A 14113-nucleotide genomic window follows, 5' to 3' on the forward strand; every position below is an offset into this window, starting at 1 on the left:
CTCAAAATTCATTACTGGTTCCCAGAACTTCCAGATCAAGGTCAAATTCCTTAGCCTCGCACAAGGGGCCCTGGAATAAGGACCCCATGGCCCCGGGTGATCATGAATGGATCCCTTTGAGAATGCAGTAAAATGTTATGGGGAGGCTGGAATGGAGTGAGAGAGTAGCACGGGCATATACACACTACCAAATGTTAAATAGAAGGCTAGCAGGAAGACGCTGCATAGCACAGGGAGATCAGCTTGATGCTTTGTGACAACCTAGAGGGGTGGGATGGGAAGGGTGGGAGGGAGGCTCAAGAGGGAGGGGTTGTGGGGATAGATGTATACATATAGCTGATTCACTTTGTTGTACAGCAGAAACTAACACAGCATTGTAAAGCAATTATACTCCAATAAAGATGTACTAAAAAAAGGTATGAGTCCACGCCCTGTGAAAATGCCTGTGTGAACATGAGCACACACACGTATATTTATGTTCAAATTCCAGGGGTTTTGTGGACCCCCCTCACAGACTCTAGGGGTCTGTGAGCTCCCTCATGGCTGTAATGCTTGCCCTTCCTTCTCCAACCCACATTTCATATTCTCTTCTTGTGAACTGTCAGCTCCACGGGGGCAAGTGTCTGGTCTGCTGTGTGCACTGCTGTATCTCCAGCACCGAAAACAGCACCTGGCACCTAAAAGGCACTCAGTAAACACCTGTGGAAGGAAGTGTGACGCCAGCTGGTTTCACACCTCCTTGCCTTTGCATCTGCTGTTCCTTCTTGTGTTCTTGTGGGAAAGATAGATTCCCTTCATTTCTTTCTTTCTTTTTTTTTTTTTGGCCAAGCAGCATGTGGGATCTTAGTTCCCCAACCAGGAATCAAACCCGGGCCCCCTGCATTGGAAGCACAGAGTCTTTACCACTGGACCGCCAGGGAAGTCCCTCCCTTCTTCGTTTCTAATGTACTCATCCTTCACAACTCACCTCGTGTTTCACCTTTTCTCTGGAAGCTCTGATTTCTTAGGCTGGGTTAGGGGTCCTGCTCATGTACTCCCCCTGAATGCAATTATATCTTGAAATGAAGCACTCACACTGCTCTAGAATCAGCAGTTTAGTTGCTTGCTCCCTCTTCATAAGCTATAAAATCTCCGGAGGGCAGGCACCATGGGAACCACGTGGTAGGTGATTCGTATGCCTACTAACTCTCCCAGGACCTGGCTGTAACAGCCCGTGGTAAACATTTGTGGAATAAAAGAGGAAATGGGTAGTGGGAAAGGGAGCTGGGAAGGTAGGCTGGGGTCAGTGTGGAATGACCTCTGCCAGGCCAAGGATTTCCCACGTTGTGAGCTAGGTGATGGGAACTCCTGGGTTTTGTTTTCTTATTTTCTTTTGGTTTAGTCTGTTTTTTAATTAATTTATTTATTTGCTTATTTATTTATTGGCTGTGTTGGGTCTTCCTTGCTGTGTCCGGGCTCTCTCCACTTGCGGCGAGCAGGAGCTACTCCTCATTGCGGTACATGGGTTTCTCAGTGCGGTGGCCTCTCCTATTGTGGAGCATGGGCTCTAGGCGCAAAGGCCTCAGCAGTTGCGGCACGTGGGCTCCATAGTTGTGGCTCGCGGGATCCAGAACCCAGGCTCAGTAGCTGTGGCGCACGGGCTTAGTCACTCTGCGGCACATGAGATCTTCCCAGACCAGGGATCGAACCAGTGTCCTCTGTATTGGCAGGCGGACTCTTTTTTTTTTTTAAGAACTTTTATTGAGATACAGTTAACCTATAATAAGCTGCATATATTTAGAGTATACAATTTGGTATCCCAATCTCCCAATTGATTACCCCCCAACCCTCCCCGCTTTCCCCACTTGGTGTCCATAAGTTGTTCTCTACATCTGTGTCTCTATTTCTGCCTTGCAAACCGGTTAATTTGTACCATTTTTCTATAGTCCACATATATGTGTTAATATACGATATTTGTTTTTCTCTTTCTGACTCACTTCACTCTGTATGACAGTCTCTAGGTCCATCCATGTTTCTACAAATGTCCCAGTTTCATTGCTTTTTACAGCTGAGTAATATTCCATTGTATATATGTACCACATCTTTTTTTATCCACTCATCTGTTGATGGACATTTAGGTTCAGCAGGTGAACTCTTAACCACTGCGCCACCAGGGAAGTCCAGTTTGTTTGTTTTTAAGGAAGGAGATAGGTATGGTCGGGTTTGTGTGTTTAATGACTAGAAAGGAGAGGGACTTTACAGCAGTTGAGGCCACTGTAACAGTTCAGATATAATTTTTTAAAAAATAGAGGAGAGAGGAGACTTTTTTTAGCCATACCGCATGGCACGTGAGATCTTAGCTCCCTCACCAGGGATCGAACACGCGCCCCCTGTATTGGAAGGGCAGAGTCTTAACCACGGGACTGCCAGGGAAGTCCCAGAGAAGAGACTTAAGAGACACCTCTGTATCAGAGTCAATAGGATTTACCACCCCCTCCTCCTGTCCCCCAAAGTAATCCCTTTCTAGACAGTTCCCTCGACACTACCCCTAGCCTGAGTAGAACAGTGCTATCACATTGGATCCCCTGCGGGCTGCTGGCCGGAGTCTTCCTCACAGCTGAGTGGACAGGAGTACTGGCTCTTGAGCCACGGGCTGGGTCCCGAGACCCTGGCTCTGCAGCTGATTAGTGGTGCAGTTTTGCCCAAGGCCTCACTCCTCTAGTCCGTCATGGGGTGGAAATAAAGGTATCCAGTTCACAATGTAGAAATTATTTATGCAGCCTTACAAATAGTCACGGTAAACCTTTGCGTGAGGGACGTAAATAAAATGGTGCAGCCGCTTTGGAAAAACGCTTTGGCCAATCCTCAAATAGTTAAACATAGAGTCACCACTGTGATGCAGCAATTCCTCTCCTAGGTGTATACCCAAGAGAACTGAGAACACAGGTGGACACAAAACTTGGACACAAATGTTCATAGCATTGTTATTCATAATAGCCAAGAAGTGCAAACAACCCAATAGTCCATTAATAAATGGATAAACAAAATGTGTGTAGTGGGAATTCCCTGGTGTTCCGCTGGTTAGGACTCCACGCTTTCCCTGCTGAGGGCCTGGGTTCGATCCCTGGTTGGGGAACTAAGATCCCACAAGCCCTGAGGCATGACCAAAAAAAAAAAATGTGTGTAGTAACATTCAGTGTATTATGATTTGGTCATGAAAAGGAAGGAGGTACTGATACATGCTACAATATGTATGAACCTTGAAAACATTATGCTAAGTGCAAGAAGCCAGATGCAAAAGATCACACATTGTAGGACTGCACTCATATGAAATGCCCGAAATAGGCAGATACACTGAGACGGCAGATTCATCGTTGCCAGAAACTGGGGGAGGGAGAAATGGGAAGTGATTGCTAATGAGTATGGTGGGGTTTCTTCTTGGAGGTGATGAAAATGGTTGTGCAGTTAGATAGTGGTGACGAGTGTACAACTTTGTGAATGTACTAAAATCCACTGAAATGTACACGTTAAAAGAGTGAATTTTATGTTATGTGAATTATATCAGTTTAAAAAAATTTTTTAAGCACTTTCACTTGCGTCAGGTGCTAGGGATTGGAGGATGAATAAGACACAGACTCTATCCTCAGAGAACAAAAAGTCCAGTGGGGGAGAGGTGTAGATGAATCAAATTATCACATAGCAATTGCATCTAAAGGAAATGCCACGGAAGAGAGGTGACATACCGTTGGGGAGGGGCATTGATCTAGACTGGAGGGCAGGGAGGAGTCCTTAAAGATGCTATTTGTGCCAAATTCTGAAGATATAAGACTTCCCATGTCTGAATCAGTAGGATTTATCAACTCCCAAGAGGAGGACACAGCATGCAGAGGCCCTACAACAGGAGGATGCCTGAGACATTCCAGAAGCTGAGGGATGGTCTGAATGGAAGAGCACAGAGAAGAAGTGCTCAGTTGGACTTCCCTGGTGGTCCAGTAGTTGACTCCACACTTCCAACGCAGGGGGTGCGGGTTCAATCCCTGGTTGGGGAACTAAGATCCCACATGCCACACAGAATTGCCAAAAAATTTTAAAAAAGGAGAAGAAGAAGAAGACGTGCTCAGTGATGACAGAAAATGACCTTCCTCCTCCCTAACTCGCTCTTCCTCCGTTGCTGCCTATGTCGGTTAAAGCACCACCTTGCACACAGTTGTTTAAGCCCAAACTGGAGTTATCCAGACTCTGCTCCCAGCCTTACCTTCTATGTCCAATCTCCCAGCGAGCTTGTGGTTCCTACCTTTAAAGACTTCTCCTCTCCATCCACTGCCGCCCCCCAAGCCTAGGTCTCATCAGCTCCTGCCTGGACTCCTGTGACCCTTTCAACCTGGCCTTCCCAATTCCACTCATGCACGCGAGTCCAGAATGATCGCAGCTTCAATCAGGCCACTCCCCTTGGAAGTTTCCCATGACTGCTGGGCAAACATAAACTCCCAACAATGCCCGCTAGTCCATCCGGGCCTCCTGCTGCTCCCACTTCCCTTCTGGCCTCTCTCCTCTCTGTGCTTTCACTGTGGTGACTTGTTCTCATCCACTAATACCCCATGTTCTCCCACCTGGGCCCGGAACATTCCCCTGCCCTGGCCTATCTAACTAACCCTTCAGATTTTGACTTAACGGTCACTTCCGACAGGGAAGGCTCTCTGCCTGACTCCAGCCATAAATCCCTTTGCTATATGACTCATATAACATTCGAGTCACCCTTTGATAAAACTTATCGCAATGAGTCTGTTTCCTCTGATGGACTGTACGGGCCAGAGATGAGGGACCTGAGCCCACCTTCCCCACCACTATCCTCCTACCACCTAAACAGAAGCCACCATCTCAACCAGGCCCCCAGCCTGGCAAATTCCTACCCATCCTTCAAATGTCGCTCACTTGTATAGCTTTCAGGAGAACAGCCTTCTCTGAGCACCCAGACTTGGGGGGGCTTATCCCTTTACATAGCTCCCTGGGTAAGTTGTAGCACTTACCACAACTGTAAAAGTGACTGATTTTAATATCTGTCTTCCCTCTTTAATTTTCTGTCTTGTTTCTCTTTGCCCCAGCATTTAAAACAATGCTTGTCACAAGACTCCCCCTAGGTCAGCCCACAAGAATTGTTATCCAAATCCCCAAAATTGCACGCAAAATTCAATGTGCAGGAACAATTTTCTGAAGAACCACTCTGTGGCTTTTGTTGGAGTTCCAAAGGGGTCCAAGACCCGAAAGGTTAAGAACCTTCTCCCAGGAGCTGAAGGAGTTATCTTTCTTTCAGAACAGCACCGCCAACACAGACCTCTATGCAAAACCATCACCCTAGAATATAAGCCCCAAGTGGGCAAGGATCTTTGTCTATTTTGTTCATTGGTGTACCCCCAAATGTCTGGAATGGTGTCTGGTCCCTTCCAGGTGTAGGTTTAGAATGACCAAACATAGTTTCTGACAATCTTAACAGTTGTGAGACCTGTCTGTGTAGTGGTTAACTATTGCAGCATTAACAAGTTACCCCAAAATGTAATGGCTTAAAACAACATTTATTATCTCAGTTTCTCTAGGCTGGGAGTCAGGGTACAGATTAGATGGGTCCTCCGCTTCACGGTCTCTCACGGGCCTGCAAAGTGCAAGCCGGGGCTGTAGTCATCTGACAGCTTGACTGGGAAGGATGTGCTTTGGGGTTCATTCATGTGGTTGCCGGCCGGATTCAGTTCCTCACTGGCTGTGGGATGGAGGCTGCACTGAGTCCCTCACCACATGGGCCTCTTTACAGGGCAGCTCACAACATGGAAGCTTGCTTGCACAGAGTCTGCAAGCAAGAGGAGAGGAGGAGAAAGGGAAGAAGAGAAAGAGACACTAACAAGATGGCCATCACCATCCTTTGTGTCTTAACCTCGGAAGCAGCTTTCATCATCTTTGCTGTGTTCTGTTTGTTAGAAGCGAGTCTCTATCTAGGTCTAGTGCACGCTCAAGGGAAGATTATACCAGGAATGAATAGGAATGAACAGCAGCAGGCAGGGTCACTAAGAGCCATTTATTTTATTTTATCTTACTAATTAATTGATTGGGCTGCTTTGGGTCTTCGTTGCTGCGCTCAGGCTTTCCTTAGTTGCGGCGAGTGTGGGCTATGCTTTGTTGCGGTGTGCAGGCTTCTCATTGTTGTGGCTTCTCATTTTGCAGCCGAGGCTCTAGGCACACAGGCTTCAGTAGTTGCAGCATGCAGTCTCAGTAGCTGTGGCACACGGGCTTCGTTGCTCCGTGGATGTGGGATCTTCCCGGAGCTGGGATCGAACCCATGTCCCCTGCATTGGCAGGCTGATTCTTAATAGAGGCTGCCCACTCCAGGACAGTTACAACATGTTTTCTCATATAGTGTCCGGCTCATCTGAAAACCCGGAGAGCAGAAGGTGCAGACTAAATGCCTACAGGTCAAGCAGATGGGGACAAGGGAAGAAATGAGTGGTGGGAGGTTTGGTGGACAGCCGAGCCCCTGCCTATCCTCCAGCAGCAGACCACTGCCAAGCAGGAATGTAGGCTGACTTGCTCAGATCTTCTAACTTTTCAAAAGAATCCAAAGTCCTGATTTTTATGAGACACTTCCTGATTTTTAAAAGCGATAATCTAGCAAACATGCATCTGAGGGTTAAGTTTTTGACCCTTCTCTATGGCAGAAAAGGCCTAACCTATTCTACTACCCTTTATGTTTGTTTCATTCTTCCTATACCCATCCCCCACACTTGTTCACTGAAGGCAGGGACCTAGTTATTTCACTTTGAACACTTTCTATAGCTCTCTGCGTTCCTACCACCCCTTCTAGATATTCCATCTACGTGCTCTGAAATTTTTCATGTTCCTTGCTAAACCTAAGGGCGGGTACAACATCTATTTTCCTCACCACTCTCCTCTTCCTAGTACAAGGGCCGCATAGAATATGCGAATAATACACATTTGTAGAACTGGCGGCAGCTGTGCTGATTCCCGTGAGCAGATGGCGCCACCTATTGACCCAAATTGGCACTTCAGTACTTAGAAAGGAGCCTTAGCTCTCTGCCCACCCCTAAGGTAGGACAATGCTTTTGAAGTTTTCAGGGGGTCTGTCCTGAGTCTCCGTACATCAAAGTTAGCAACCTAAAAAAAAAAAAAGCTAACATTATTGAGTATTTAATGTAGGAGAGTTAGGCACTTTCCTAAAGTTTTCCTTTATATTAACACACTTAATCCTCACAATCACTAAATGAAGCAGGTGCTTTTATCGCCACTTTACAGATGGGGTAACTGAGGCACAGAGCAGTCAAATGCATCACCCACAATTACACAGCCAGAAAATTTCACTCCAGGTAGTCTAACTTGAACCTGTAATTTTTTTTTGGCCACAATCTGCAGTTTCTGGGATTCTAGTGCCTGACTGGCAAATGAACATGGGCCCTTGGCAGTGAAAGCTCAAAGTCCTAACCACTGGACAGCCAGGGAATTCCTTGAACCTGTACTTTTAAGTCTGAAACTCAGTGCCTCTCCCATCTCCTTTCCTGTGAGCCCAATGGCCTGCTGGGGTTATATTCCAGACATCTCCCTCTGCTGTGAAGGCACTGCTATCACAGTGGCATTGGCGTCAACCAAAATTCCTTCCGCAGTGACCCACACATTCTGAGAGCTGCAGTTCTCCAAGGGCGCTCTCAGGGCAGGAATTAGATGTGGCCTCTCCTCCGTGAGACAGCACCTGCAGCAGTCAGTCCTGGCCTCCAGGTTACTGCTCTTCTCCTGTGACCTCCAGCAAACAACCACCTCTCTGAGCCCCCATTTCCCAACAGGGCCCTTTTAGCCTGCTGGGTGGATTAGACTGGGGATCCCGTGAAGAGTGAGGAGCGCAGTCCCCAATTCAGATTCAGGTGAACACCGAATGGTGGTGGTTATCACTCAGTCCCCTCCCTGGATCACACACGTCATGCGCCAAGCTGGGTCGTTTAGAACCAAGAGGTTGTGGCTACTTCTTTCTGAAGTTCCATCTACTTTCCACGCTCTCCTCTAAATCATCCCTTTATATCACTTAGGAAAAAGCCTGCCTGCACTTGACTTTAAGTTGTTAAACATAAACAGTACACATGGATGGCTGGTGCGGAGCTGGACCTGGAGGGGTGGGATGGGGCGGTTGGCAGGAAGGCTCGGGAGGGAGGGGATATGGGGATATGTGTACCTATGGCTGTTTCACTTTGCTGTACAGCGAAACTAGCACAATACTGTGAAGCAATGACACTCCGATAAAGATAAAAATAAATAAATCAATAAATAGTACATACTGGGCACTTTCTATGGCCCAGTCATTATTCTAAATGATTTACTCATATTAACACATTTAATCTTCACCACAGCCCTATGATCCTCCCCACTTTACAGGTGAGGAAGCTAAGCCCAGTGAAATGACACGTTCAGGGTCACACAGCAAGTGGCTGATGTGGAGCGTAACCCTAGGCCCGGGTGCCAGTCTATGCTTTTCATCACTACATTAGACTCCCTCTGCTGGCAGAGGCTGTGTCTGCTGCCTTTACTCCCAAGCGCCAGGCACACTGCTTTGTACACTGTAGGTGTCAACAAACTTGTTTTAATATATAATATATATAGATACACACACATACACAGTCACACTCCAGTGTGACAAATACCCCTTCTTTGACCAGGAAAGAGCTCCATCATACTCCGGGCTCCTGGAGACTCTCCAGAAAGAGCCCAGGCCTGGCAGTCTTCACAGATGACACTCAATGGGGGCACTTTTATTAGACAAGTGGGAAAGGATAGGGTGCACCTTAAGGTGTGCTGTCTGGAGCCTCACGCAGGCCCAGAACTCTGCTGCACTCTCTTCATCAGCTCTTCATCCTGCATAGACAATTCTGTCAACTTTTTGCCCATCCGCTCATGGATGTCCAGGTACTTGGAGACACACCGGTCCAGGCACACGGACTCGCCCTTGGATAGTTCTGCTTCCTTGTAGTGGGGGGGCACGCACTTCCGGTGGCAAGCACTGGTCATTCTAGGAAGAAGGGTAAGGGCGGGTCAGCAGCATCCTATGGCACACCAGGAAGCCTCAGCCACTCCTGCCCTGCTATACGGATTTCACCTGCCACGAAGCCAGTGTAAATCCCCCGTCCGCACCCCAACCATCCTGGAAGGTCCCTGTCTGAGCCCATGTTTATTACTAATCAAACAGGAACCATTAGTTGAGTACTGGCTGTGTTCCAGACATCATGCTAAGCGCTTGACATGGATTCTGTCATGAAGTCCTTATGATTACCCAATGAGGTAGGCACAATCATTATCCCCCCTTTTACAGACAAGGAAATGAAGGCACAGAGAGCCTCAGGATGGCATGAAGCTGGGCTATAAACCCAGGTAGCCGGCCTTCACAGCCTACATTTAAAAATTATTCTCATATATAGCCTCCAAGATAAACCAACTAATCAAGGGAGGACACCAGAGAGCTTAAGCCAAAAAAAATAGCAAATATTTGTTGACTGCTTACTTGCCTTGTGTTGGGCTTGATGCTAAGAGCTTGTCATATATTTTTACATTTAATATTTATAATGTCTCCATGAGGAAAGTACTATCATTAACACCATTTTATAGATGGGGAAACCACAGGTCTAACAGTCCAAGGAACTCGCCCAAGGTCATAGTAGTGGTGGTTGGTGCAGCTACGATCTGTTCCCAAATTTGACAAATGGTTACCAGCAATAGTTAGGAGTCAGACTGAGGTACTGGTCCTGACATCGCTACTGACCAGCTGTGAACCCTGAGATAGTTATTTAACCTCTAGAAGCCTCATGTCCTCACCTTAAAATGGAACAGGTAAAATTACCTCAGTGGAGATTGAAAAAAGATAATGTATAATAAAATGCTCAGCATGTGTCTGAGGTGCACTAAGAGTTTAAGAACCGCTGACTACTAAGTGGGCTATGTGCTATTTGTCAAAAGGCAAATGCTCCACTGTTCCTGGAACCCAACAAGAGCCTGGACTGGACTTTCTCTTCCTGCTGGGCTCCTTCATCGCCAATTCCATCATAATCTAAATGCCCAGTTCCTTCTAGTAACCGCACACGGCGTCTTCATTAGCCCCTAACCATGGGAGCGGGGTCGGAGGGTGCGGGCGGTGCCAGGAGGGTAAGCCCGGGCCTCAGCTTCCCCCAGATGGAGGAGAATAATTTTCAGAAGTTATCCACCTCTGCCCTTGGAGAGAGTGACCTGGGATCATTCTCCAAGACAAGGTAGCGTAGAATAGGCCCTTACCTGTTGTACATATCAGCCATCATCTCTACTTCCAGTTCCGCCGCCAGCTGCTGGGCCCTGAGCGGGTCCATCTCAGCCCTGAACCGTGGAAGAGATCTCCTTCTGGCTTCCTACTCCTTGGGACAGACACCACGGTCAGCACCCACCCCTCCCATTCACGTTCCCATCCCAGGGGCTAAAGGATATGGAGAAATCAGAGGGCATTAGGCCAGCAGGAGCCCCTGACCTGAGTAAGTTCAACAAGCCCATTTCACAGACTTGGAAACTGAGGCCCCGAAGGTGAACACTGCCTAGACCAAGGTCACAGAGCATGTCAACGGCAGGGTGGGAAATCGAGCCCCAGAGCCCCGACGCCCAATCCCTCGAGGTCACCTGTCTCCAGGAAAAGAAGGGGAGACCGGGACGAAACACCCCAAACAGCGGGGCCCTAAGAATTCGATCATACGCGGAACTTAAGCGCCCTGGGCCCAGCCCAAGGGCTCCACCTCTGAAATGGCGGCGCCATCATCAGAATCACCTTGAGGTCAAGAGGCCACTCACCACGGCCAGGGGCCTGCCACAATGCTCCGGGTGTCCCCAGCTCCGGGTAAACACTAGAAACTCACCGGGTGCTCAGGTAGGATAGGACGGAAGCACGTGGGTCACTCCGGAAGGGAAGTCCCGCCTCCTCTCTGATCCGTACGCGCTTCCGGAGTGAAGTACCAACGAGGCCGCGCCGGAAAAGCCGCTACCATAGAGAGGGAGCTGCCGACCCTGGCTGAAGGCTAAGGCGTCTCCCAAATGCTAGAGAGGACTCCAAAATACCATAGAGGCTTGGGCGGGGCGCAGAGCGCCTGCAGATTGGTTAGAATTCTGGTCCTTAGGGGTGTCACGGAGAGATCTGCGTTTATTGGTTCTGTGAGAGGGGCAGGGCCAGAGGACTCAATGAACCTCGCCCCCATTCCCCGAGAACTGAGGTCCTGGCAGCAAATCAGGCACGGAGTAGGAAGAACGCCCCCAAACTACAGCTCTCAGTTGCTGTTGTACTGAAGGTCACCTGGGATGCTTTAAAAAATCCAATTAAATCAGAATCCCTGGGAGTAGGACATTTAAAAATTCCCCACGTGATTGCCATTTGCAGCCAAGTTTGAGACCCCTGTTCAGCGGGCCTTTGTGTGAGTGCAGCAGCGTGTAGGTCACTGAGCTTTCTCTGGGATTGCAAAGACAGGCGAGGCACGGTTCCTGCTTGCAGAAAGATGAATCAAGTTCTGTTAGACGCCCCGGGCCATAAAGAGATGAGTAGGAGCCATTGTGGCTGCCACCAGAACTAACCTAGTGTGTTTGGGTGCGGAAGAAGGAGGGTACTTGTGAACGCTTCATCTTTCAAGATTTAATGTTTACCTCGGTCTGCATAGCCCCCCATCCCCCCCCCCCCAAGAAAAAACCCACCTCAGTTCCTGGATTTTTCAAGGGATTTCCCAGTAAACAATTTTGAAAGATGCAAATTAATGATGCCTATAGGAGAACGTGGGCTGGACACTTTATGTAGTTGGGAACACGTGCTTCTCTGAGAAAGTCCCTATTTTAAACACTGGGCCTCCGGTTACTGTATTGCTCTAAGACTCAAACCCTTTGTCAAACCCTGTGCCCTGATACTTTAAAATTGAGCTATAACATTCAGACAGTAAAATAGTAAAATACACAATCTTAAGCTTACTTTTAAAATATATATTCATTTTTATAACCATCACCCAGATCAAGACACAAAATATTTCCAGCACCCTAAAAAGTTATCTCATGTTCCTTCCCAGTCAATACCCCCTCTCCCACTGTGAACCACTCTTCTGACTTCTATCAGTATCAATTAGTTCTGCCTGCTCTTGAACTTCATGTAAATGAAATTATACATTATTTTCTGTTTTGTGCATCACTTCGTTAGCTCAATGTAGCATCTGTAAGACTTCATCCATATTGTCGTGTTTCTCTTATTCATTCTTTTTTATTGCTATCTAGAGTTTGATTGTATAAATAAGCCACAATTCATTTATCTAATCTCCTGTTGGTGGATTTTTGGGTTGTTTCCAGTTTTGGGCTGTTATGATAATGCTGCTATGTATATTATTGTCCATATGTTATCCTGGTTTTTCCTTTTGAGAATATAGTCAACATATTATGGAACATTAAGAAATTGCATGGGATGGGCTTCCTGGGTGGCGCAGTGGTTAAGAATCCGCCTGCCAATGCAGAGGTCACGGGTTCGATCCCAGCTCCAGGAAGATCCCACATGCCATGGAGCAACTAAGCCCGTGTGCCAAAAAAAAAAAAAAAAGAAATTGCATGGGAAAAGGAGATAGGTTCTTAAGAGAGGAATCTGCTTCCTAGATGGAATTTTTATTAGATTTTATGAAAGGTTACATACTGTATGATTCCACTTAAATCACATTCTCAAAATGACAGTATTATAGAGATGGGAGAAGAGATTAATGGTTGCCTAAGGTTAGAGTTGGTGGGGGGAGGGAAAGAGCTATGCCTAAGGAGTTAGCACAAGGGAGATCTTTGTGTGAAAATGGTTCTGTGTCCTGATTGTGGGAGGAGGTGTTTATACAAATCTAAGCTGTCATAGAACTATACACACCATTGTACCAATGCCAATTTCCTGCCTTTGATATTGCATATAATTATGTAAGACTTAGCCTTCAGTGGATAAATCTTAAGTAAAATTTAACCTTCTGTACCCTCTCTGTACTATTTATGCAACTTACTATAAACCTATAATTATTTCAAAATAGTTTTAAAAATCATTACAAAACAAAAAAGATAATGTATTTAAAGCACCTAGTCCATGACAGATGCTCAATAAAAATGAATCATTCTTGGGACATCCCTGGTGGCACAGTGGTAAAGAATCCGCCTGCCAATGCAGGAGTCATGGGTTGGACCCCTGGTCCGCGAAGATCCCACATGCCACGGAGCAACTAAGCCCACGCGCCACAACTACTGAGGCTGTGCTCTAGAGCCCGAGAGCCATAGCTATTGAGCCCACATGCTGCAACTACTGAAGCCTGTGTGCCTAGAGCCCGTGCTCTGCAACAAGAGAAGCCACGGCAATGAGAAGCCTGTGCACCACAATGAAGAGTAGCTCCCGCTCGCCACAACTAGAGAAAGCCTGTGCACAGCAACAAAGACCCAACACAGCCAAGAAAGAAAGAATCGTTCTTTTAGATTTTTATTTATTAAGGCAAATTTTAAAAGTACAGAAAAGTGAAAAGCACAGTAGATTGAACTTCCACACACTAATCACCCAGCACCAAAATTTGACAGTCGTCAACATTTAGCCATATTTTCTTCATCTAATTCTATCTCTAACAGATGACGTCTTGTTTCCATGATGCCATTGTCGTTCCCTTAAAATTGCAGACATCTTAACACTGAATGCAGCTGGCAATCAACCCTATCGCACTGTTCAACCACTGGTACCCAAACCTGGCTTTCAGATCATCCCAGGAATGGGCCCCCAAATTCCCGTTCCATATTTCTATTAACTAATTAAATATTCATTTGATGTCCATTCATTGAGCACCTCATATGACCCCGGCAATTTGCTAAGCCCTGGGCATATAGCCATGAACATGATAGATAAAGTCCCTGCCCTCGTGGAGCTTAGAGTCTAGAGAGAAAGTCAGGTAACAAGGAAATGAATAAGGCCATTTTGGATTCTAATACGTATTACGTAAGAAGAAAATAAAATAAGCAGAAACAATGGAGAGGAACTCAAGGTCATGGGAGACCTCTCTGAGGAAGTGAAATTTGAGCTGAGAGCAGAAGAATGAGAAAGAACCAGTCTTGCAAA

The 14113-nt window shown here is 46.8% G+C and overlaps 1 protein-coding gene across 4 annotated transcripts; it reads right to left on the reverse strand.

The window, feature by feature from the left end:
* Positions 1 to 5575: 5575 nt before the first annotated feature.
* TIMM10 (translocase of inner mitochondrial membrane 10) lies at positions 5576 to 10971 on the reverse strand. 4 transcript variants are annotated; one of them, XM_057727874.1, is made up of 4 exons: positions 10802 to 10919; positions 10285 to 10400; positions 8807 to 9031; positions 5576 to 6431 (listed from the first exon to the last, which is right to left on the reverse strand). In XM_057727874.1, exons 2-3 carry the CDS (start codon positions 10353 to 10355, stop codon positions 8830 to 8832), a joined length of 273 nt encoding a protein of 90 aa, XP_057583857.1. In that variant the 5' UTR covers positions 10356 to 10400; positions 10802 to 10919; the 3' UTR covers positions 5576 to 6431; positions 8807 to 8829. The 4 variants fall into 4 exon arrangements, with proteins under 4 accessions (XP_057583857.1, XP_057583854.1, XP_057583853.1 ...); XM_057727871.1 differs by lacking the exon at positions 5576 to 6431 and having other exon boundaries at positions 8575 to 9031; positions 10890 to 10971; XM_057727870.1 differs by lacking the exon at positions 5576 to 6431 and having other exon boundaries at positions 8575 to 9031; positions 10825 to 10942.
* Between the last annotated feature and the right edge of the window lie 3142 nt (positions 10972 to 14113).

Source organism: Hippopotamus amphibius, chromosome 3 (genome assembly GCF_030028045.1).
Source record: "Hippopotamus amphibius kiboko isolate mHipAmp2 chromosome 3, mHipAmp2.hap2, whole genome shotgun sequence".
Lineage (NCBI taxonomy): Eukaryota > Metazoa > Chordata > Mammalia > Artiodactyla > Hippopotamidae > Hippopotamus > Hippopotamus amphibius.

Bases quoted from the DNA above. Each gene is read 5' to 3' on its own strand.
- TIMM10 (XM_057727874.1), bottom strand. From the start codon at position 10,355: ATGGACCCGCTCAGGGCCCAGCAGCTGGCGGCGGAACTGGAAGTAGAG. The intron at 9,032-10,284 runs GTAAGGGCCTAT...CCTTCTTCCTAG, and splicing joins ATGGCTGATATGTACAACAG to AATGACCAGTGCTTGCCACC.